At 38.1% G+C, this 23,114-nt stretch overlaps 1 protein-coding gene across 1 annotated transcript in view; it reads right to left on the bottom strand.

The window, feature by feature from the left end:
* The window catches only part of LOC137623336 (protein spinster-like), a 35,940-nt gene that overhangs the window by 2,538 nt on the left and 10,288 nt on the right, over nt 1-23,114 (bottom strand). The window contains exons 2-8 of the mRNA XM_068354145.1: nt 22,268-22,464; nt 18,804-18,955; nt 17,640-17,879; nt 17,114-17,245; nt 11,667-11,756; nt 10,870-11,041; nt 1,832-1,930 (exon numbers count right to left, since the gene is read on the bottom strand). Of these exons, the coding sequence (XP_068210246.1) occupies nt 1,832-1,930; nt 10,870-11,041; nt 11,667-11,756; nt 17,114-17,245; nt 17,640-17,879; nt 18,804-18,955; nt 22,268-22,464 (1,082 nt within the window). The remainder of the gene's footprint in view (nt 1-1,831; nt 1,931-10,869; nt 11,042-11,666; nt 11,757-17,113; nt 17,246-17,639; nt 17,880-18,803; nt 18,956-22,267; nt 22,465-23,114) is intronic.

Raw genomic sequence — 23,114 nt, 5'->3', positions numbered from 1 at the left:
CAAAGTTAATGTTAATGGAGTCCTATCAAATGAATTTCCAGTGGATACTGGAGTACTCCAAGGGAATGTGTGGTCACCTATGCCGTTTATCCTCCTCCTGGATTTTGTAAAGCATAAAACAGTTGGGAATGGTGGAGAATGGTTGAACTGGATTGATGATAGGAATTTAGCAGATCTAGAGTATGCTGATGACGCTCTCTATATTAGCAGAATACCAGGGGACTTGCAAAGCTTGCTTACCAGAATGCATGAAATATCACATGAAGTTGGACTCAAGATAAATAGAAGAAAAACAGAGATGATGAGACCGGAATATGCACTGGAAGATGAAATATCATTGGAAGGAGAAAGGATTAACGAGGTGGAATCATTTGAATATTTAGGAACTAATGAAAGATTGAAAAAAGCAAACCAGACAATAAATAATTTGGAAATCAAATCGCTTGAAATTTCATATAAAAATCAGGTTATACAGTATATCAGTTTAGTGAGATCGATGTTACTGTATGGACATGAGTCGTGGTATAACTATGAAACAATATCCAACAGATTTAGTATATTTCAGAACAAAACCCTCTGAAGGATATTGGGAGTTGAAAGGCAGGACAGAATTAGAAATTAAACTATAAGAGAGATTACTCGAGTGCCATATGTGGATGAGATCATGGTGAGGGGTAGATAGAGATGGTTTGGGCATGTTTTCTGCACTTTCCAGTAGAGATTAATTCACCAAACTTTCAACTGGGCTTCACAAGGAGCTAGAAAAATTGGAAGACCCAGGTCTACATGGCTGAGGACTATGAAGCGTGAAATAAGAGATGATGAATATCATGTAATGTATAAACTAACTTGAAATAAAAACAACAAATACATTCCTTAAAAAGGTAACCATAAGAAAATACTTTAGAGAAACTAGGTTATGGTCCGGGATACCTTGTAATATGTAGAAATATATCTACCTTAAACCTAATATTTTCGTTTATCTGTTTTCCAAATGATTCATATAGAAATACTTCTCAATTTGAGCTGAAAATGTTCAAGGTTTCGAGAGCGCAAGAGTTTAACAATCATGTATACGTTACTTCTACAGAGCTTAACCATTTATTATTATTATTATTATTATTATTATTATTATTATTATTATTATTATTATTATTATTATTATTATTATTATTATTATTATTACAAGCTAAGCTACAATTCTGGCTGGGAAAGTAAGATGCTATAAGCCCAAGGGAAAAATAGCCCAGTGAGGAAAAGAAACAATGAAATAAATAAACTACAAGAGAAGTAATGAACTATCACAATAAGATATTTCAAGAACAGTAGCAACATTAAATCAGATGTTTTACATATAAACTATAAAAACTAGAAGAAGATATATAATATAAAACAGTGAGCCGGAATGTAGTCTCAAGCAAGAGAACTCCACCGTAAGACAGTGGAAGATCATGGTACATAGGCTTTGGTACTACCCTAGACTAGAGAACAATAAGTTTTGTTTACTAAAAGCATTAATGGGTAGAAAGGAGGCCTAAGAAAGTTCAGGATAGAAGACTGAAAATGTTTGGTCATATGAGAGAAGATGAACATGCATGTAAAAGGGTTATGATCCTGGAAGTGGAGGGCAGAAGGAGGGGAAGGCCAATGTTCAGGTCGAAAGATAAATTATCAAAATGACACGAGGGAAAAGGCTGTAAGAGAACAATAAGTAAAGGACAGAGGAAGGTGGAGAAGGCTGTCTAGAAACAGTGACCCCATATAGAAATGGGAAAAGCTGAAGGCAAAGAAGAAAGGTGTTTAACGTTCAATGGAGACTTCCAATACTCACCAAACCCATAATGTATGGACTGCCGGCATCTCCAAACGTGTGTGAGACCAGAATAAGTAGAGCACTTGCCGAAGCCCTTCTCGTAGGAATTACAGTATACTGGAAAATATGATGTGTACATGTAGGCTATACATACAAACATATATGCAAGCGTGTGTGAGTTTTTATATTGCAATGTAAGAACCATTACCTTGTGATCAAAGTTTCAGATGTTCAAGGATTATAATTTCTTTTTTAAAGCAATGCTAAGGTCAGAATGTTAAGTATTTATGATTGCAACCACACTTAACTTTACTCTTACTAATGCTCAACTTTCCAAACTATTCCCTACCCAGGACCTACTAAAAGTCTCTCAGTAGGTTCTGTCCCTATCATAAATACTCGTAGATACCTGATTGTCATCAATCTTCTTTCACCCACCTGTCCTATCAGCTAATAAACTCTTCTGTTTGAGAGTCAAAATTTAAATGAAGTACTTTGATATCTATTTTTGTGTATTTTATACATTCTTGGTGATTGAACTTCTTCTTTTGGCATCCAATAGAGAAAATTCATTCGCAAACTATTCTGTTAATTTGAGTAACGATCTTCCTTGTGGCTTGTTCTTTGGTGGTGGTGCATTAGAATTCAACTTCACAGTATCTGATGAGGCATTTCGAAGTTGTGATAGTTAGTGCACCTTACCTGACTCTATGAAGTAGTTCTTTGAGTTCTGACTCTCTGGAGTAGTTATTTTAGTCCTGATTCTCTGGAGTAGATCTTTGAGTCCTGACTCTCTGGAGTAGATCTTTGAGTCCTGACTCTCTGGAGTAGTTATTTGAGTCCTGACTCTCGATAGTAGATCTTTGAGTCCTGACTCTCTGGAGTAGATCTTTGAGTCCTGACTCTCTAGAGTAGTTATTTGAGTCCTGACCCTCGATAGTAGTTCCTTGAGTCCTGACTCTCTGGAGTAGTTATTTGAGTCCTGACCCTCGATAGTAGTTCTTTGAGTCCTGACTCTCTGGAGTAGTTATTTGAGTCCTGACCCTCGATAGTAGTTCTTTGAGTCCTGACTCTCTGGAGTAGTTATTTGAGTCCTGACTCTCGATAGTAGTTCTTTGAGTCCTGACTCTGGAGTAGTTATTTGAGTCCTGACTCTCTGGAGTAGATCTTTGAGTCCTGACTCTCTGGAGTAGTTATTTGAGTCCTGACCCTCGATAGTAGATCATTGAGTCCTGACTCTCTGGAGTAGATCTTTGAGTCCTAACTCTCTGGAGTAGTTATTTGAGTCCTGACCCTCGATAGTAGATCTTTGAGTCCTGACTCTCTGGAGTAGTTATTTGAGTCCTGACCCTCGATAGTAGATCATTGAGTCCTGACTCTCTGGAGTAGATCTTTGACTCCTGACTCTCTGGAGCAGTTATTTGAGTCCTGACCCTCGATAGTAGATCTTTGAGTCCTGACTCTCTGGAGTAGTTATTTGAGTCCTGATTCTCTGGAGTAGATCTTTGAGTCCTGACTCTCTGGAGTAGATCTTTGAGTCCTGACTCTCGATAGTAGATCTTTGAGTCCTGACTCTCTGGAGTAGATCTTTGAGTCCTGACTCTCTGGAGTAGTTATTTGAGTCCTGACCCTCGATAGTAGTTCTTTGAGTCCTGACTCTCTGGAGTAGTTATTTGAGTCCTGACCCTCGATAGTAGTTCTTTGAGTCCTGACTCTCTGGAGTAGTTATTTGAGTCCTGACTCTCTGGAGTAGTTATTTGAGTCCTGACTCTCTGGAGTAGTTATTTGAGTCCTGATTCTCTGGAGTAGATCTTTGAGTCCTGACTCTCTGGAGTAGTTATTTGAGTCCTGACCCTCGATAGTAGATCTTTGACTCCTGACTCTCTGGAGTAGATCTTTGAGTCCTGACTCTCTGGAGTAGTTATTTGAGTCCTGACCCTCGATAGTAGTTCTTTGAGTCCTGACTCTCTGGAGTAGTTATTTGAGTCCTGACTCTCTGGAGTAGATCTTTGAGTCCTGACTCTCTGGAGTAGTTCTTTGAGTCCTGACTCTCTGGAGTAGATCTTTGAGTCCTGACTCTCTGGAGTAGATCTTTGAGTCCTGACTCTCTGGAGTAGTTATTTGAGTCCTGACTCTCGATAGTAGATCTTTGAGTCCTGACTCTCTGGAGTAGATCTTTGAGTCCTGACTCTCTGGAGTAGTTATTTGAGTCCTGACCCTCGATAGTAGTTCTTTGGGTCCTGACTCTCTGGAGTAGTTATTTGAGTCCTGACTCTCTGGAGTAGTTATTTGAGTCCTGACCCTCGATAGTAGTTCTTTGAGTCCTGACTCTCTGGAGTAGTTATTTGAGTACTGACTCTCTGGAGTAGATCTTTGTGTCCTGACTCTTGATAGTAGATCTTTGAGTCCTGACTCTCTGGAGTAGTTATTTGAGTCCTGACCCTCGATAGTAGATCTTTGAGTCCTGACTCTCTGGAGTAGATCTTTGAGTCCTGACTCTCTGGAGTAGTTATTTGAGTCCTGACCCTCGATAGTAGTTCTTTGAGTCCTGACTCTCTGGAGTAGTTATTTGAGTCCTGACCCTCGATAGTAGATCTTTGAGTCCTGACTCTCTGGAGTAGTTATTTGAGTCCTGACTCTCGATAGTAGATCATTGAGTCCTGACTCTCTGGAGTAGATCTTTGAGTCCTGACCCTCGATAGTAGATCTTTGAGTCCTGATTCTCTGGAGTAGATCTTTGAGTCCTGACTCTCTGGAGTAGATCTTTGAGTCCTGACTCACTGGAGTAGTTATTTGAGTCCTGACTCTCGATAGTAGATCTTTGAGTCCTGACTCTCTGGAGTAGTTATTTGAGTCCTGACCCTCGACAGTAGTTCTTTAAGTCCTGACTCTCTGGAGTAGTTATTTGAGTCCTGACCCTCTGGAGTAGTTATTTGAGTCCTGACTCTCTGGAGTAGAACTTTGAGTCCTGACTCTCTGGAGTAGTTATTTGAGTCCTGACCCTCGATAGTAGTTCTTTGAGTCCTGACTCTCTGGAGTAGTTATTTGAGTCCTGACTCCCTGGAGTAGTTATTTGAGTCCTGACCCTCGATAGTAGTTCTTTGAGTCCTGACTCCCTGGAGTAGTTATTTGAGTCCTGACTCTCTGGAGTAGTTATTTGAGTCCTGACCCTCGATAGTAGTTCTTTGAGTCCTGACTCTCTGGAGTAGTTATTTGAGCCCTGACTCTCTGGGGTAGTTATTTGAGTCCTGACTCTCTGGAGTAGATCTTTGAGTCCTGACTCTCGATAGTAGATCTTTGAGTCCTGACTCTCTGGAGTAGTTATTTGAGTCCTGACTCTCTGGAGTAGATCTTTGAGTCCTGACTCTCTGGAGTAGTTATTTGAGTCCTGACCCTCGATAGTAGTTCTTTGAGTCCTGACTCTCTGGAGTAGTTATTTGAGTCCTGATTCTCTGGAGTAGATCTTAGTCCTGACTCTCTGGAGTAGTTATTTGAGTCCTGACTCTCGATATTAGATCTTTGAGTCCTAACTCTCTGGAGTAGATCTTTGAGTCCTGACTCTCTGGAGTAGTTATTTGAGTCCTGACCCTCAATAGTAGTTATTTGAGTCCTGACTCTCTGGAGTAGTTTTTTGATTCCTGACTCTCTGGAGTAGTTATTTGAGTCCTGACTCTCTGGAGTAGATCTTTGAGTCCTGACTCTCTGGAGTAGTTATTTGAGTCCTGACTCTCGATAGTAGATCTTTGAGTCCTGACTCTCTGGAATAGATCTTTGAGTCCTGACTCTCTGGAGTAGTTATTTGAGTCCTGATTCTCTGGAGTAGATCTTTGAGTCCTGACTCTCTGGAGTAGATCTTTGAGTCCTGACTCTCGATAGTAGATCTTTGAGTCCTGACTCTCTGGAGTAGTTATTTGAGTCCTGACTTTTTGGAGTAGTTATTTGAGTCCTGACCCTCGATAGTAGATCTTTGAGTCCTGACTCTCTGGAGTAGTTATTTGAGTCCTGACTCTTGATAGTAGATCTTTGAGTCTTGACTCTCTGGAGTAGATCTCTGAGTCCTGACTCTCTGGAGTAGTTATTTGAGTCCTGATTCTCTGGGGTAGATCTTTGAGTCCTGACTCTCTGGAGTAGTTATTTGAGTCCTGACTCTCGATAGTAGATCTTTGAGTCCTGGCTCTCTGGAGTAGATCTTTGAGTCCTGACTCTCTGGAGTAGTTATTTGAGTCCTGACCCTCGATAGTAGTTCTTTGAGTCCTGACTCTCTGGAGTAGTTATTTGAGTCCTGACCCTCGATAGTAGTTCTTTGAGTTCTGACTCTCTGGAGTAGTTATTTGAGTCCTGACTCTCGATAATAGATCTTTGAGTCCTGACTCTCTGGAGTAGTTATTTGAGTCCTGACTCTCTGTAGTAGTTATTTGAGTCCTGACTCTCGATAGTAGATCTTTGAGTCCTGGCTCTCTGGAGTAGATCTTTGAGTCCTGACTCTCTGGAGTAGTTATTTGAGTCCTGACCCTCGATAGTAGTTCTTTGAGTCCTGACTCTCTGAAGTAGTTATTTGAGTCCTGACTCTCGATAGTAGATCTTTGAGTCCTGACTTTCTGGAGTAGTTGTTTGAGTCCTGACTCTCGATAGTAGTTCTTTGAGTCCTGGCTCTCTGGAGTAGATCTTTGAGTCCTGACTCTCTGGAGTAGTTATTTGAGTCCTGACCCTCGATAGTAGTTCTTTGAGTCCTGACTCTCTGGAGTAGTTATTTGAGTCCTGACCCTCGATAGTAGTTCTTTGAGTCCTGACTCTCTGGAGTAGTTATTTGAGTCCTGACTCTCAATAGTAGATCATTGAGTCCTGACTCTCTGGAGTAGTTATTTGAGTCCTGACTCTCGATAGTAGATCTTTGAGTCCTGGCTCTCTGGAGTAGATATTTGAGTCTTGACTCTCTGGAGTAGTTATTTGAGTCCTGACCCTCGATAGTAGTTCTTTGAGTCCTGACTCTCTGGAGTAGTTATTTGAGTCCTGACTCTCGATAGTAGATCTTTGAGTCCTGACTCTCTGGAGTAGTTATTTGAGTCCTGACTCTCAATAGTAGATCTTTGAGTCCTGGCTCTCTGGAGTAGATCTTTGAGTCCTGACTCTCTGGAGTAGTTATTTGAGTCCTGACTCTCGATAGTAGTTCTTTGAGTCCTGACTCTCTGGAGTAGTTATTTGAGTCCTGACCCTCGATAGTAGTTCTTTGAGTCCTGACTCTCTGGAGTAGTTATTTGAGTCCTGACTCTCGATAGTAGTTCTTTGAGCCCTGACTCTGGAGTAGTTATTTGAGTCCTGACTCTCTGGAGTAGATCTTTGAGTCCTGACTCTCTGGAGTAGTTATTTGAGTCCTGACCCTCGATAGTAGATCATTGAGTTCTGACTCTCTGGAGTAGTTATTTGAGTCCTGACCCTCGATAGTAGTTATTTGAGTCCTGACTCTCTGGAGTAGTTTTTTGAGTCCTGACTCTCTGGAGTAGTTATTTGAGTCCTGACTCTGGAGTAGATCTTTTAGTCCTGACTCTCTGGAGTAGTTATTTGAGTCCTGACTCTCGATAGTAGTTCTTTGAGTCCTTACTCTCTGGAGTAGATCTTTGAGTCCTGACTCTCTGGAGTAGTTATTTGAGTACTGATTCTCTGGAGTAGATCTTTGAGTCCTTACTCTCTGGAGTAGATCTTTGAGTCCGGACTGTCTGGAGTAATTATTTGAGTCCTGACTCTCGATAGTAGATCTTTGAGTCCTGACTCTCTGGAGTAGTTCTTTGAGTCCTGACTCTCTGGAGTAGTTATTTGAGTCCTGACCCTCTGGAGTAGTTATTTGAGTCCTGACTCTCTGGAGTAGTTATTTAAGTCCTGACTCTCTGGAGTAGTTATTTGAGTCTTGACCCTCTGGAGTAGTTATTTGAGTCCTGACTCTCTGGAGTAATTATTTGAGTTCTGACCCTCTGGAGTAGTTATTTGAGTCCTGACCCTCTGGAGTAATTATTTGAGTCCTGACTCTCTGGAGTAGTTATTTGAGTCCTGACTCTCGATAATAGATCATTGAGTCCTGACTCTCTGGAGTAGATCTTTGAGTCCTGACCCTCTGGAGTAGTTCTTTGAGTCCTGACCCTCTGGAGTAATTATTTGAGTCCTGACCCTCGATAGTAGTTCTTTGAGTCCTGACTCTCGATAGTAGATCATTGAGTCCTGACTCTCTGGAGTAGTTATTTGAGTCCTGACCCTCTGTTGTAGTTATTTGAGTCCTGACTCTCTGGAGTAGTTATTTGAGTCCTGACTCTCGATTGTAGATCATCAAGTCCTGACTCTCTGGAGTAGATCTTTGAGTCCTGACTCTCTGGAGTAGTTATTTGAGTTTTGACTCTCTGGAGTAGTTATTTGAGTCCTGACTCTCGATAGTAGATCATTGAGTCCTGACTCTCTGGAGTAGATCTTTGAGTCCTGACTCTCTGGAGTAGTTCTTTGAGTCCTGACTCTCTGGAGTAGTTATTTGAGTCCTGACCCTCGATAGTAGATATTTGAGTCCTGACTCTCTGGAGTAGTTATTTGAGTCCTGACTCTCTGGAGTAGTTATTTGAGTCCTGACCCTCGATAGTAGTTCTTTGAGTCCTGACTCTCTGGAGTAGTTATTTGAGTCCTGACCCTCGATAGTAGTTCTTTGAGTCCTGACTCTCTGGAGTAGTTATTTGAGTCCTGACCCTCGATAGTAGTTCTTTGAGTCCTGACTCTCTGGAGTAGTTATTTGAGTCCTGACTCTCTGGAGTAGATCATTGAGTCCTGACTCTTTGGAGTAGTTATTTGAGTCCTGACTCTCTGGAGTATATCTCTGAGTCCTGACTCTCTGAAGTAGTTCTTTGAGGTCTGACCCTCGATAGTAGTTGTTTGAGTCCTGACTCTCTGGAGTAGATCTTTGAGTCCTGACTCTCTGGAGTAGATCTTTGAGTCCTGACTCTCTGGAGTAGATCTTTGAGTCCTGACTCTCTGGAGTAGTTCTTTGAGTCCTGACTCTCTGGAGTAGATCTTTGAGTCCTGACTCTCTGGAGTAGTTATTTGAGTCCTGACCCTCGATAGTAGTTTTTCGAGTCCTGACTCGCTGGAGTAGATCTTTGAGTCCTGACTCTCTGGAGTAGATCTTTGAGTCCTGACTCTCTGGAGTAGTTCTTTGAGTCCTGACTCTTTGGGGTAGTTATTTGAGTCCCTTTATGTGCTCTTCCTATGATGCCGCTGCATGAGCCACTACATCACCAAGAGGGGCACTCAGTAGAGAGCATATCTTTGCCACGCTAAGCACTCTTATTTTCCTCTTTATTCCACTGTGAGTTTGTATTTCTCTTCAAAATTTAATGGATTTGGATTTGTCCTTGAGTCATATCCAACATGCCCATAAGTTTCGTTGAAATTACTTTCGTGGTTTTTGCGTAATTTTGTTCACAAACAAACAATAAACCATTTATTTTTATTTTTGCAATTCACTTAATGTTGTCATTAGTTTAAAGAACTGCTGCACACATGTACTTTGATATACTTCATCCAAAATATTACAAATCCAACCTTGGGTCATACCAGACATGGCTACCATATTTGGTCAAAATTGATACAGTAGACTGTTTAAAGATACAAACAAACGACGACAGGGATGAATAAATACCCTTCACAAAATCTTTGATTTTGTCACAGGTAATAATAGTTAATGTTCCTAGTTGCAGGTATCATCCTCGTTATCCTACTGTTGGTGGTTGAGGCCTTCAGGTGGCATCCTCTTGAACTGGTCACATCCACTCAAAACTGTAAAAACTTTCTTTTGCTTTGATCCTTCTTCAGTTGTTATTTGTATGTATCCCTTTAGTGAATAACTTATTGTTTCAATAGCTCTACCATTGGTTTATATTGAACTTGTCACTGTTTTTAGTCAATAGGCCTACTCATCAACGAAGATTCTGTTTGAGTCAGTCCTTTTTCATCGACTGTTGAACAGTATACATAAGTTCACTTTTTGATAAACCCCATCTTCAATACCTCGTAGCTTAAAGTAATGGATACGTTTTTTCTCAGACTAGCTTTTTCACCATCACTTTGATTCGATGATATTTTAATGAAGTCTTCTCTGGATTACTGATTAAAATGTATTGGCATTCATCCAATAATTGATATTCATAACGTTATGTAGCGCTACTACAAATTGTAAATCTATTTGGAAAATCGGAATGCTCCAAGCCCAACGGCTCCAGCAAGGAAATCAACTTTACACATACATTTCCATTTACTCCATTTCTATTGCAATCATGGCCCATACACTTTTTCCTAATGTTGTGGTGGCCTATTGGAAACGTCACTACCTTGACGATCGCCGGACTGGGGTTCGAGTCACGCTCAAGCTCGATAGTTTCTTGTAGTGTCTGCAACCTCACCATCTTTGTGAGTTAAGGATGGGTTGGGTTTTGGAAAGCTTATAGGTCTACTTGCTGACTCATCAGCAGGCATTGCCTGGCTCTCCCTAGTCCTAGCTTGGGTGGAGAGGAGCCTTGGATGCAGATCATATGTATATATGGCCAGTCTCTCGGGCATAGTCACTGTCCCTTGCCTCTGTCTTTCATGAGCGGCTTTTAAACGCCATTTCTTATTCATACAGTTTTAGACTCACTCATCTGTACTCTCACAAGTCTCAAGGAGTCGTATGCACTTTGATTTACCAATAAAGAAAAAAATAGTTATTTGTTAATGAAATTCTTGAAATCTCTGATTTTTCCTACTTGTCTCCTTTAGTGCCAGAGCACACAACTACCTCTGATTAAACAACTCGTTTATCATATATCTCTTCTCGTCTGTACTAAATGTACTCACATTCAAAATATTCAGGATCCAATATCTTTACACATAATTCTTAATGTGCAATCCAAAGCCAAATTGATGCTGTTACAACATTAATTGTTCTGCAAGGGACACCTTTTACAGTTGTTGGTAACAAATCTGACAATTTATAACTTCCTCAGTTGTCAGTTTTCAGGAGAATGCAAAAAAAAAAGAAGTTTACTTACCAACATCATATCTGTGACAACAGACCAGTTAAGGTTTTGGAATATGAGACCAAGGAAACACAGAATGAGGGCGAGAAGTGTGTTTTGATTAGCTACAAATGTTGCCATAATGAGCAAAGGGGCCGCAACTAAGATTCCAATGCCACACACTAAAGGATCTGCCTTTGGGTATCTGAAAAAAAAGAGGTTTCCAATCACTACAATAACTAGAACAGGCTCTCAGTAGAGCGCATACCTTCCCCTATACCATGTTGTATATCACAAGATAGGCAACTGAATTTGGCCAGATTTTGACCCTAGTTTCATGCAAATTCGATAAAAAATTGACCACGTTATAGCAAAAAGACGTTTTTTACCTTTTCATGACCTTGACCTTTGACCCAATCTCTTCCAAAATCTAATCAAATTGTTCTTGGAACTTGGTCAATTATCCCAACACATTTCATGTGATTTGGTCAAATAGTTTTGAAGTTATGCAAATCACAAACATAAATAAATAGATACACGCTTTTCAGAACATAACCTTCACAACTAAGTTGGTGCAGGTAAAAAATTTATGCATTCTAGGTCTGGCAAGTACAATAAAAAGGATATTTGTCTATATTACAAAAGCCTCCAATTTTGGAAGCTAATCATTTAAAAATTATATATATATATATATATATATATATATATATATATATATATATATATATATATATATATATATATATATATATATATATATATATATATATATATATATATATATATATATATATATATATATATATATATATATATACAGTGTCACCCACCTTCCACGTAGTTTCCGTCCCAGGTAAGCTCCCAGTGGGACGCCAATCAGGCCGGATATCATTGACTCCGCACCAAATAGGATTGGGACACTGCAAAAATTGAAAAGGTGATAATCATGCCATTCAAAATAGATTTATTTCCAAATTTTTCTTATATTTATACATGCCAATGATGATATTTAAAGTATAACTGGAAAGAAGAGATTAACAAATAAAAACATGGAGCTCTTCAAAGAAACTTCTGATATATATCAAGCTTCCGTTAGCTTTTCTCAACTTTTTAAGTAAATCACCAAATAATTGAATGTAAAAAAGGCCGGATAGTTTGTTAGATGAGATAGCCAACCTAACGCAGACCCTTCACAAATTATAATTGATCATGAAAAGATGAAAGTTTTGTATTTTGAAATTGTAGATACTGTAGGCTTACATCTTTTGGTGTGAAGGTGGGAAGAGACAAGCTTACAGTAGATAGAAAGAAAAGATGTAATGACATTCCTGACTTTTTCTATTCGTTGTTAAAATGTAATTCACTTAAAATATTAATGCTCCTGATTGTTACATAGAAGAAAATGCGAGTAAAAGTCCACAAGGACTTCTTGGTGGATTATTGGACAGTCAAATGTCATGACAACTCTGGTAAAAAAGACATATAGGGGAGAATTGGTTTTAAAAAAAAGTGCCATGAAATTGTGCTGGGCTGTAGTGGCCTACTGGAAACGTCCATGTCTGGCGATCTGCCTGACTGGGGTACCAGCCCCATTCAAGCTTGATAGTTTCTTGTAGTGTCTGCAACTTCACCATCCTTGTAAATTATAGATCGGGTGATAGGGGGAGCCTCTATATCTACCTGCTGAGTCATCAGTTGGGTGAAGAGGGGCCTTGGGCGCTGATCATATCTATATATGGTCAGTTTTTAGGGCATTGTCCTGCTAACTAGGGCATTGCTACTGTCTCTTTCCCCTGCCATTCATGACCGACCTTTAAACATTTAAAATAGTCACCTCCAAAGGTGAAGATAAAAGACTGTCTCAGGTAAACAATAAATTTCATTGTCCTGATGTGAAACTGTTCCCTTTACAGCTTAGAAAATTAGATACTGGAATGACTCAGAAAATTTTGGATGAAATTAAACAAAGGATTCACTTTGCAAACAGATGTATACATATTATTAAGTCCTTATGAAATGGAGAGGAATGAACCCTATCAATAGACTTTCTTATAGTCAGTGGTGTTTTACCCAATAACTTGTTTAGTAATTCAGTGATACCAAGCTTTTATTTAGATTCTAAGATATTCAGTGAAGGGGTATTGCATTCGAAATGCAGGAAGTGAAGACTTTTGATAAAGTTAGTTATTTGTAGAATCTGACAGGGTTTGTATTCAATGAGCATTTTGAACATGAAAGCTACTTATTACAAACTGCTACCCGGTATAAAATGCGTTTATTTGTGATCTTCCCAGGCCAGTCCACACCCGCAAACTTTCTCAGTTCGTCAATCCATCGTCTTCTCTTCCTTCCCTGCTTCTTTTACAATCTCTAGGGACCTATTCTGTTATTCTTAATGTCCATCTATTATCTGTCACTCTAATTATATGTCCTGCCCTTCGCTCCTTTTTCTTACGTGTTAGACTATCCGTTACTATAGTTTGCTGTCGTATCCATGTTTACTCTTTTTCTGTCTCTTAGTGTTAATCCCATCATTATTCTTTATACAGTTCTCTGAGTTGTAACTAGCTTATGTTTGACCATATTATATCATAAACCAGCAAATGTATGGGTTTACTTGCATTGATTGTGATCCAGCTCAGATGACCATCTGTTGTAACTGGTGAAATTGAACACGCACTAAGTGTCTGCTTATGAAGCCTCACAAACTCCAAACATGTTTTGGCAGTGACAGGCGCTGGCTAGATTCGTGGGCATCAGTAAAAAGTGACACAGATACCACGGTGTTATATGTAGTTTAAAGGTTTAAAGATCGCTTATGAATGGCAGAGATAAGGGACAGTGACATTGCCCAAGCAAGACAATGCCGTAGGAATTGACCATATATGCATTATGATCAACGTCCAAGCCCTCTCTCCACCCAAGCCAAGACCAGGGAGGGCTAAGCAATGAATGCTGATGATTCAGCAGATGATAGGCTACTCCAAACCAAGGCTGCCTCAAATGTATTCGAGACGACCTTGCCCAAGTCCACCATCCTTAGCTCACAAGGATGGTGAGCTTACAGACACTGCTATAAAATATCGAGCTTGAGAGGGGCTCGAACACAAGTCCGGCAGATCCCCATACAGGAACGTTTCCAGTAGGCTATCAGAATTTGTTTGTTATTATATTGTGGATGCTGTAGGATACACATTTAGAACCTTTAGGGAAAAACGAAAATGCTTACGCACAGCATTAACCCTTTCACCCCCAAAGGACATACCGGTACGTTCTTGCAAAACTCTGTTATTTACTTGTTTTTGCATATTTTTGATAACTTTATGAGAAACTTCAGGCATTTTCCAAAAGAACGAGACAACCTGACCTCTCTATGACAAAACTTAAGGCTGTTAGAGCAATTTAGAAAAAAATATGTAGCAAAATGTGCTCAAAATTTAACCTTACCTTAGGGGTAAAAAATTAAGATAAAATGAAAATTCTAACAGGTATCAGAATAGTTAAATTATGAAAAAAGGAAGATAAAAAAAGATAAAAAGGCGTCCCTTTCACCTCTGCATAAAAAACTCTGATTACATGTGGCTCAATACTACACAGTATTCTAGAAGTTTTATTCCAGCTGTTACCAAGTTGTGGAATGATATTCCTAATCGGGTAGTTGAATCAGTAGAACTTCAAAAGTTCAAAGTTGGAGCAAATGTTTTTATGTTGACCAGGCTGACATGAGTCTTTTTATTGTTTATATATGACATATCTGTTTTTGACGTTGTTACTGTTTTTAATATGATATATTGTTGATTTATTCTCATCATTTACTTATTTCCTTATTTCCTTTCCTCACTGGGCTATTTTCCCCTGTTGGAGCCCTTGGGCTTATAGCATCTTGCTTTTCCAACTAGGTTTGTAGCTTTGCTAGTAATAATAATGATAATAATAATACAAACCCTACATAACCCATGCAATGTTATCAAAGTAAAATTAATCCATATCAGTAAATCCACAATACGGATTTCCCATCTCATTTGCTTCCTTGAAAATCCTGTGTAATCCACAAAGAAATATCTGATTATTTTTATCATCGGAGAAATTTAATTGATCTTGATAAGATAGCAAAATGCAGTCATGTAATTTTGAGCTTATTCCTTGGCTTAACATTAAACTTTACGATAATTCAAAGATAAGGAAAATCTTTAATCTTATTTGTATAAAAATAATCAGAGATTCCAAATTTAACGATTTTCAATCTATGTATATGATAGTTAACATTCTTAGATTGTTCTTGATCATGTCAGAGAAGGAAGTTGATGTCTATGTGTAAAATGTTTCCATAATTACATAAAACATACAAAATTGTAATTAAGTTGCAAAGCTTTTGAGAGAGAGAGAGAGAGAGAGAGAGAGAGAGAGAGAGAGAGAGAGAGAGAGAGAGAGAGAGAGAGAGAGAGAGAGAGAGAGAGAGACAGAGATAAATTATTGGAATTTGTGTTGTTTTTCCTAATGAAGCGTATAATACAGTACTATGATAGTTTCGTAAGTAGTAAATGTAATAGATTTTTATTTTAATGATGAGAATTATGTGCATTCCATTTTTCATTCACGGGATTTCTAGAATATGTCCAAGGATTTTGCATAATTTTGAGAGTGATGTAAATTTCTACAATGTTCTAGTTTCTATACTACTGTAGCCTATACATACCAACTCCAACTTTGTAATCAATGAAATTCTCTCTTTCTCAACCTCATAAAGTATTCAATACATATTCTGTATGTCAACGACTTAAGCAAGCAAGAAATTCTATTGAGTTTGAACATTCTTTATCTTCAACACAACTTGTTGAGCAGCCACAAAAGGATCCAAGAAGAAAGTGCCAATAGACTTGTGATTTTGCATATAAAGACCTCCCACCCACCCCCCACCCTATACTTTAACACCTGAAAACCCGACTTAGATTTGTTTCTCTTTCTAGCAGCATAACGATACCCCTGATGCTTTGAGGTCTCACCTGAGCTGTCCCCTCATTGCCCTCACCAGATAAGGCAAAGACTCGCTTGATTATAAACCAGAAAGATATGCAGAGTTCTTCAACAGGCCCTTGTTCCTGCCTGAATAATAGTTTGTGACATTTAGGCCTGGAGTGATGCATGTATTACAGCAGAAACTTAACAGAGGACAAAAATATCATCTCTTGGTCATCATGACATCAACAAAGTCTTGGAGGGACGGGATTGAGAGCAATTCAAACCTACGGTCAGAAACTAAGGGATTGTGTGTCTTTACACAACTTCAGGACAAAGACAAAGGAGACAAACCCTCAGCCCACCAAGTGGCTAACCTGATGCAAAAGCTAATGTTGCTAGCCTAAGCTCTGCAAATGCAAGAGCTGGCAAAAAGACAGTATTGAGGGTGAGGTCTCTGTCTGATGACCTTTTCAGTGTCTCGAACGATGGTCAAGCGAGAGCCCTGTGAGGAAGGGTCACGTTTCACTCAGGGCCCCGGAATTCCAATAGTGGATAAGACTCCCTGAGAAGTTCCCACCCTGCAGTCTAACAAGTAAAATTTCTCAGCCAGAACTGTAACGAGGGTCGTTCTAAATAGGTAGAATAGAATTCTGTGATCAGTGAGCCTACATCGATTGGTATTAGTAACTTTCCACAAACAATAGAATTTTGCAGCACTAATTTTTTCATTCGAATGACTAGGAATTTTGTGTCTAATGATTATTATTCACCTGCAACAAAGATGTAAATGAAGGTTAATGTATGGATCGGAAACGCCAGCTCTAAGACAAAGAAGAGAGGGATAAAAGCTTGAGAGAACAGAAATGAGAATATTGAGTTGGATTATAGGAATGCCACTGCTTGAAAGATTAGAAAATTATGAAATGAGAAGAATGGCAAGCATAGTAAAAATGGCAGAGGTGATAAGAGTGTCATGACTGAGATGGTGTGGGCATGTGTTAGGAATGGATGGTGGAGAGGGAGTGAAGAGGGCTTGGGAGGAACCTGTTTTGGGGAGGAGATCGAGAGGGAGACGGATGGCGAGATAAAGTGAAGGATGATATGGAGAGAAGAGGTTTGGTGGAGGAAGATGTCTGGTAGAAGGCATTGGAGAGGGCGCATCAGGCAACCGACCCCTTAATCTAGGGATAACGGTGGGAAAGAAGAAGTTAACTTACTACTCTTCAAGAAGATGCCTTTAGTAGAAGTCATGGGAGAGGGCGCATCAGGCAACCGACCCCTTAATCTAGGGATAACGGTAGGAAAGAAGTTAACTTACTACTCTTTAGGGACATTGCTGGACTCCTGCACATCAACTCCGAGACCAATGAAGTTGGGGGACCACCAAGCCAGGGCTCCCATCACAAAACTAACCGCTGTAAATCCTAAGGTGTTTAGTATGAAAGCCTTGCTGAAATTATCAGAAAAAATAGATTACTTACCAATTTTACAGGTAGCCTTTATCTGAATGTTTGAAATACAAATAATTCATTTTAAAAAATCCTTGTTTTAGGAAATTTATTCTAATTGGAATATTACTAAAACTGTCTTTCTGAAATTATCAGAAAAAATAATTGGCAATTTTTCAGGAAGCCTTAACCTGAACATTTGAGTTACAAATAATTTATTTTAAGAAAAACTTGGTTCAAGAGATTCATTTTCAATTGGAATGTCACTGGAACTGTCTTTCCTGTTGTGTACATTTTCACAACTGGTCCCAGACATTTGATTTATCCTCAACTAGAATATCATTGAAACTCATTCTTGCACGTTATATCCATAAATGGTACCCTCCATTCACTTACTTTTTCACCAGAGACTTCATATCATCCAGCAGAGAAGTAGTCTCGATGTTCTCCCCTCCTTCGCTCACACCTCTTGTGGGTTCATCCAGCAGAAAGATGATGAGGACCACGGCAATGACGCCCATTCCTGGGGTGATCCGGAGACCCCACCTCCACACTTGCGCTTCCAAGCGTTCGTCTTCACTCATGCCATACCCTATTCCGTTGAGGACCAGCGTGCCCAGAATGTAGCCCATACCCCTGCAAGTACACAGATAGCAAGTTTATTATTATTATTATTATTATTATTATTATTATTATTATTATTATTATTATTATTATTATTATTATTAGCTTAACTGCAACTCTAGTTGGAAAAGTAGGATAATATAGGTCCAAAAAGGCTCCATAAGGGAAAAAATAGCACGGTGAGGAAAGGAAATAAGGAAATAAATAAAATACTAGAGAAGTAATGAACAATTTGAATGAAACAGTTTAGATACAGTGATATTATTAAAATAGATGTTTCACGCATAAACTATAAAAAAGCGATTTATGTCAGATTGTTCAACAGAAAAGCATTCGCTGCAAGTATGAACTTTTGACGTTCCACCGATTCAACTATATGATTAGAAAGAACATCCCACAATTTGGTCAAAGCTGGAATAAAACTTTCAGAGTACTGTGTAGAATTGAGCCATGTGATGGGGGAAGGCATCACTGTTAAAACTAACTGCATATCTAGCATTGCGAGAAGAATGGCACTGTACGGAAAAAAAATATGATTGGAAAAGATTTTCAGAATTATGAGAAATCTTATACAACATGCATAGTTTCAGTTTGTCCTATACAGCGTAAATTGGAGCCCTGAATATCTGATGGTACAGTTGAAGAATACATTCATGATTTTGAAAATAAAACAAGTCATTATTTCCCTGGTGGTTATATTTCAAGAAAGAAAAAAAAAAGTTAAAACCAACAGAACCTTATTAATACTATTCACCTTCCTAGCAGTATAGAAAAAATGCTCACGCTCCAATGAAGAATACATTCATGATTTTGAAAATAAAACAACTCATTATTTCCCGGGTGGTTATATTTCAAGAAAGAAAAAAAAAGTTAATACCAACAGAACCTTATTAATACTATTCACCTTCCTAGTAGCAGTATAGAAAAAATACTCACGCTCCAACTGGAATAGCAAAATTGAAGATGGCAAGCATCGTCGACCTCTCGTCGCCTACGAAGTAGTCAGAAATGATCGTGGGCGCGATGGTCGTGTAACTGGCTTCGCCGACGCCAACCACACATCGGAGGGCCAAGAAAGAACCGTAGTCCTATGGAGGAAAGTAAAAATTATTATTATTATTATTATTATTATTATTATTATTATTATTATTATTATTATTATTATTATTATTATTATTATTATTATTGTAGGACATATCTGTTTTGACGCTGTTACTGTCTTTAGAATGATAAATTGTTAATATATTCACATATATTTATTTCCTTATTTACTTTCATCACTGGGCTATATTTCCCTGTTGGAGTCCTTTGTCTTATAGCATCTTGCTTTTCCAACTAGGGTTGTAGCTTGGCTAATAATAATAATAATAATAATATTAATAATACTAGCTATGCTACAACCCTAGTTTGAAAAGCAGGATGCTATAAGCCCGAGGGCTCCAACAAAGAAAAATAACCCAGTAAGGAAAGGAAATAAACTATATGAAAAATAATGAACAATTAAAATAAAATATTCTAAGAACAGTATCAACATAAAAATAAAAATATCTTAAGAACAGTAACAACATTAAAACACATCTTTCATATATAAACTATAAATAAAGACTTATATATGTCAGCCTGTTCAAAAGAAAGAAAAAAAAAATTGCTGCAAGTTTGAACTTTTGAAGTTCTATCGGTTCAACTACCCGATTAGCAAGATTATTCTACAACTTGGTCACAGCTGAAATAAAACTTCTAGAACACTGTGTAGTATTGAGCCTCATGAAGAAGGCACGACTATTAGATTTAATTGCAGTAACTTTTTAAGTATTGTAATCTTAATATATTATGTATTAACTCATTCTCCTTATTTAGCAAAATGCAGCACTTTATTTTTCAGAAGCTTTTATAATGCTTCTTCTTGGTTTTTTTTTTTTTTTTTTTTTTAATACAGCGTCATTCACAATCTTAATGTTTCATATATTTCCGAACTGTTACTTAATCATGGAAGCAGTGTAACAAAAAGTCTAATCAGTAATATAACTTTTAGTCCAGTTTGTTCGCCTTAATGATAACAGGAAACCCCAAAAGGTTATGGGTCTGTTCGTACTAAAACATTACCGAATGTAGTCAGGTGACTGGTAAATTTTGATTACATTTTGGGTGAGACTAGAATGGGCACTCGGCAGAGCTCATGGTCTAAAACTCGGATAACAATGGCCGCGTAATGACAAAACCCACACTTTCTGCAAGTTCATTGATCTTTGACCCCGAACTGCTAAAAAGGGTAATTTCATCACTTTATCGTGATTATATCACAACACAAAATATGCAATTGAATTTTGCCAATTTTGTCACTAGTTTCATGCAAATCAGATAAAAATTGGCCAATATGTGCTGAAAGACGTTTTTGACCTTTTTGTGACCTTGACTTTTTTTAAAGTTGATACTGTTCTTAGAATATTTTATTTTAATTGTTCATTACTTTTCATATAGTTTATTTCCTTATTTCCTTTCCTTACTGGGTTATTTTTCTTTGTTGGAGACCTCGGGCTTATAGCATCCTGCTTTTCAAACTAGGGTTGTAGCATAGCTAGTATTATTATTATTATTATCATTATTATTATTATTATTATTATTATTATTATTATTATTACTACTAGCCAAGCTACAACCCTAGTTGGAAAAGCAAGATGCTATAAGCCCAAGGGCTCCAATAGGGAAAAATAGCCCAGTGAAGAAAGGAAATAAGGAAATAAATAAATGATGACAATAAATTAACAATTTATCATTCTAAAAACAGTAACAGAGTCAAAACAGATATATCCTATATAAACTATTAACAGCGTCAAAAACAGATATGTCATATAAACTATAGAAAGACTCATGTCAGCCTGGTCAACATAAAAACATCTGCATCAAATTTGAACTTTTGACGTCAGCATAGCCAATGCGTTAATTTCTTCGTAATTAATAACAAATTAAGAGCCACTTTATTATCTTGGGAAAATAAAATTACTCACAGTGGAAACAGTTCTGTATTTTGTGCATAAAGAATTTATATAATTACATTTATTTACAAGAATAAAGGTATAATATATAAAAAACCTTAATTTTCGCATTTCCACCACTTCCATGATAAACATGGTTATGCCTTAAATCTTTTGTCTTCCAAGTGAATAATTAAGAAACCAACTTCAATAGACCTAGGTTCATTGTAGTGTCTGAAAGTCTGAAATCTCACCATCCTAGCTGGGATGGAGAGCGGTCTTGGACGCTGCTAGGGCATTGTCACTTCTTTAGATTGCCCGGAGCTTCTCTCCGGACAGGGGCTTTTTGACGGTGCGTCTAACCCCTAGGTGGTTAATTGTCACTGTCCCTTGCCTCTGCCATTCACGAGTGGCCTTTCAATCTTTAAACACCAGGTTCTTTCAGTACTAAAGAAATCAATGCACTTTTTCCCAGTCCTCAGAACCTTCATTCAGTTTTATTCAGGTTCTTTTTAAGAAGAAAACTGAAATGTGAAAACGACCTGTTTATATGACCTTTAAATGGTAGCTATTATTCTTAAACTTCTCTTGTAGTATATTTCCTTATTTCTTTCATTACTGAGCTATTTTCCTTGTTGGAGCCATCGGACTTATAGCATCGTGCTTTTCCAACTAGGGTTGTAGTTTATCAAGTAATAATAATAATAATAATAATAATAATAATAATAATAATAATAATAATAATAATAATAATAGTAGTAGTAGTAGTAGTAGTAGTAGTAGTAGTAGTAGTAGTAGTAGTAGTAGCGGCCGCAGAGATAGATCTTGTTTTCTCTGAATTGGTGACATTAATACTGTCAATCAAGTAAAAGTCATACTTTTCTGAATGAAACACACTGTACGTGAAATTATGTTGAATACATAAGCATATTGAGTCATAATTAAATCTTCGAAACATCACCATTTCTTGAAATATAGTCTAAACTAGAGGGGCACTCGGCAAAGAGCCTGCCTTCGCCACGCCATGCAGTCTTATTCTCTTGTACTTCGATGTGTTTTCTTCAAAATTAAAGCATTTGTCCTTGGGTCATACCCCACATGTCCACCAAGTTTCGTTGTTATTGATTCAATGGTTTTTGCGTAATGTTGTTCACACACACAAAAAAAAAAAAAAAAAAAAAAAAACTAACAAAACATTTGCCATTCACTTATCATTGCGATTATTTTCAAAGTATTACTGCGTACTTGTCTTTTGATGTACTTTATCCAAAATGTTATCATATTCATCCTTGGGTCATACCCAACATGACCACCAAGTTTGTTCAAAGTCGGTACAAACCAGCAAACAAATAAATAAACTGAACAGACACGGGTGAATACGTACCATTCTCAGGTAGCGCGGAAAAAAAATTAGAAGGAAAATCTTACCTGCATGAAAGAGCCTAATAATGTCGCAATACTCCAGAAGAGTATCCCAACGGCCAGCAGCCACTTCCTGTTGTAACGGTCACCCAGCCATCCAAAGAGCGGAGCCATGATCATGTAAGCAAATATGAAAGCAGTCTGCAGCAGCCCTGCCTCAGCTTCGCCTATTCCGAAGCTTGCTTGAATGTCCGTGAGTATTGCTGAGGACAAAGAAGAATATTATTATTATTATTATTAAATGCTAAGCTACAACCCTAGTTGGAAAAGCAGGATGCTATAAGGCCAGGGGCCCCAACAGCAAAAATAGCCCAGTGAGGAAAGGAAAAATAAAATATTTTAGGAATAGTAACAATATTAAAATAAATATTTCCTATATAAACTATAAAAACTTTAACTGAACAAGAGGAAGAGAAACTAGATAGAAAAGTGTGCCCGAGTGTACCCTCAAGCAAGAGAACTCTAACCCAAGGCAGTGTAAGACCATGGTAAAGAGGCTATGGCACTACCCAAGAATAGAGAACAGTGGTTTGATTTTGGAGTGTCCTTCTCCTAGAAGAGCTGCTTACCATAGCTAAAGAGTCTCTTCTACCCTTACCAAGAGGAAAGTAGCCACTGAACAATCACAGTGCAGTAGTTAACCCCTTGGGTGAAGAAGAATTGTCTAGTAATCACAGTGTTGTCAGGTGTATGAGGACAGAAGAGAATCTGTAAAGAATAGGCCAGACTATTCGGATAGGCCAAACTATTCGGTGTCTGTGTAGGCAAAGGGAAAGAACCGTAACCAGAGAGAAGGGTCCTATGTAGTACTATCTGGCCAGTCAGAGGACCCAATAACTCTCTAGCGGTAGTA

This window comes from Palaemon carinicauda, chromosome 30 (assembly GCF_036898095.1).
Source record: "Palaemon carinicauda isolate YSFRI2023 chromosome 30, ASM3689809v2, whole genome shotgun sequence".
In the NCBI taxonomy this organism is placed as follows: Eukaryota; Metazoa; Arthropoda; class Malacostraca; order Decapoda; family Palaemonidae; genus Palaemon; species Palaemon carinicauda.
Note: the sequence above shows the minus strand (reverse complement) of the source record. Positions and strands in the feature narration are given on the sequence as shown.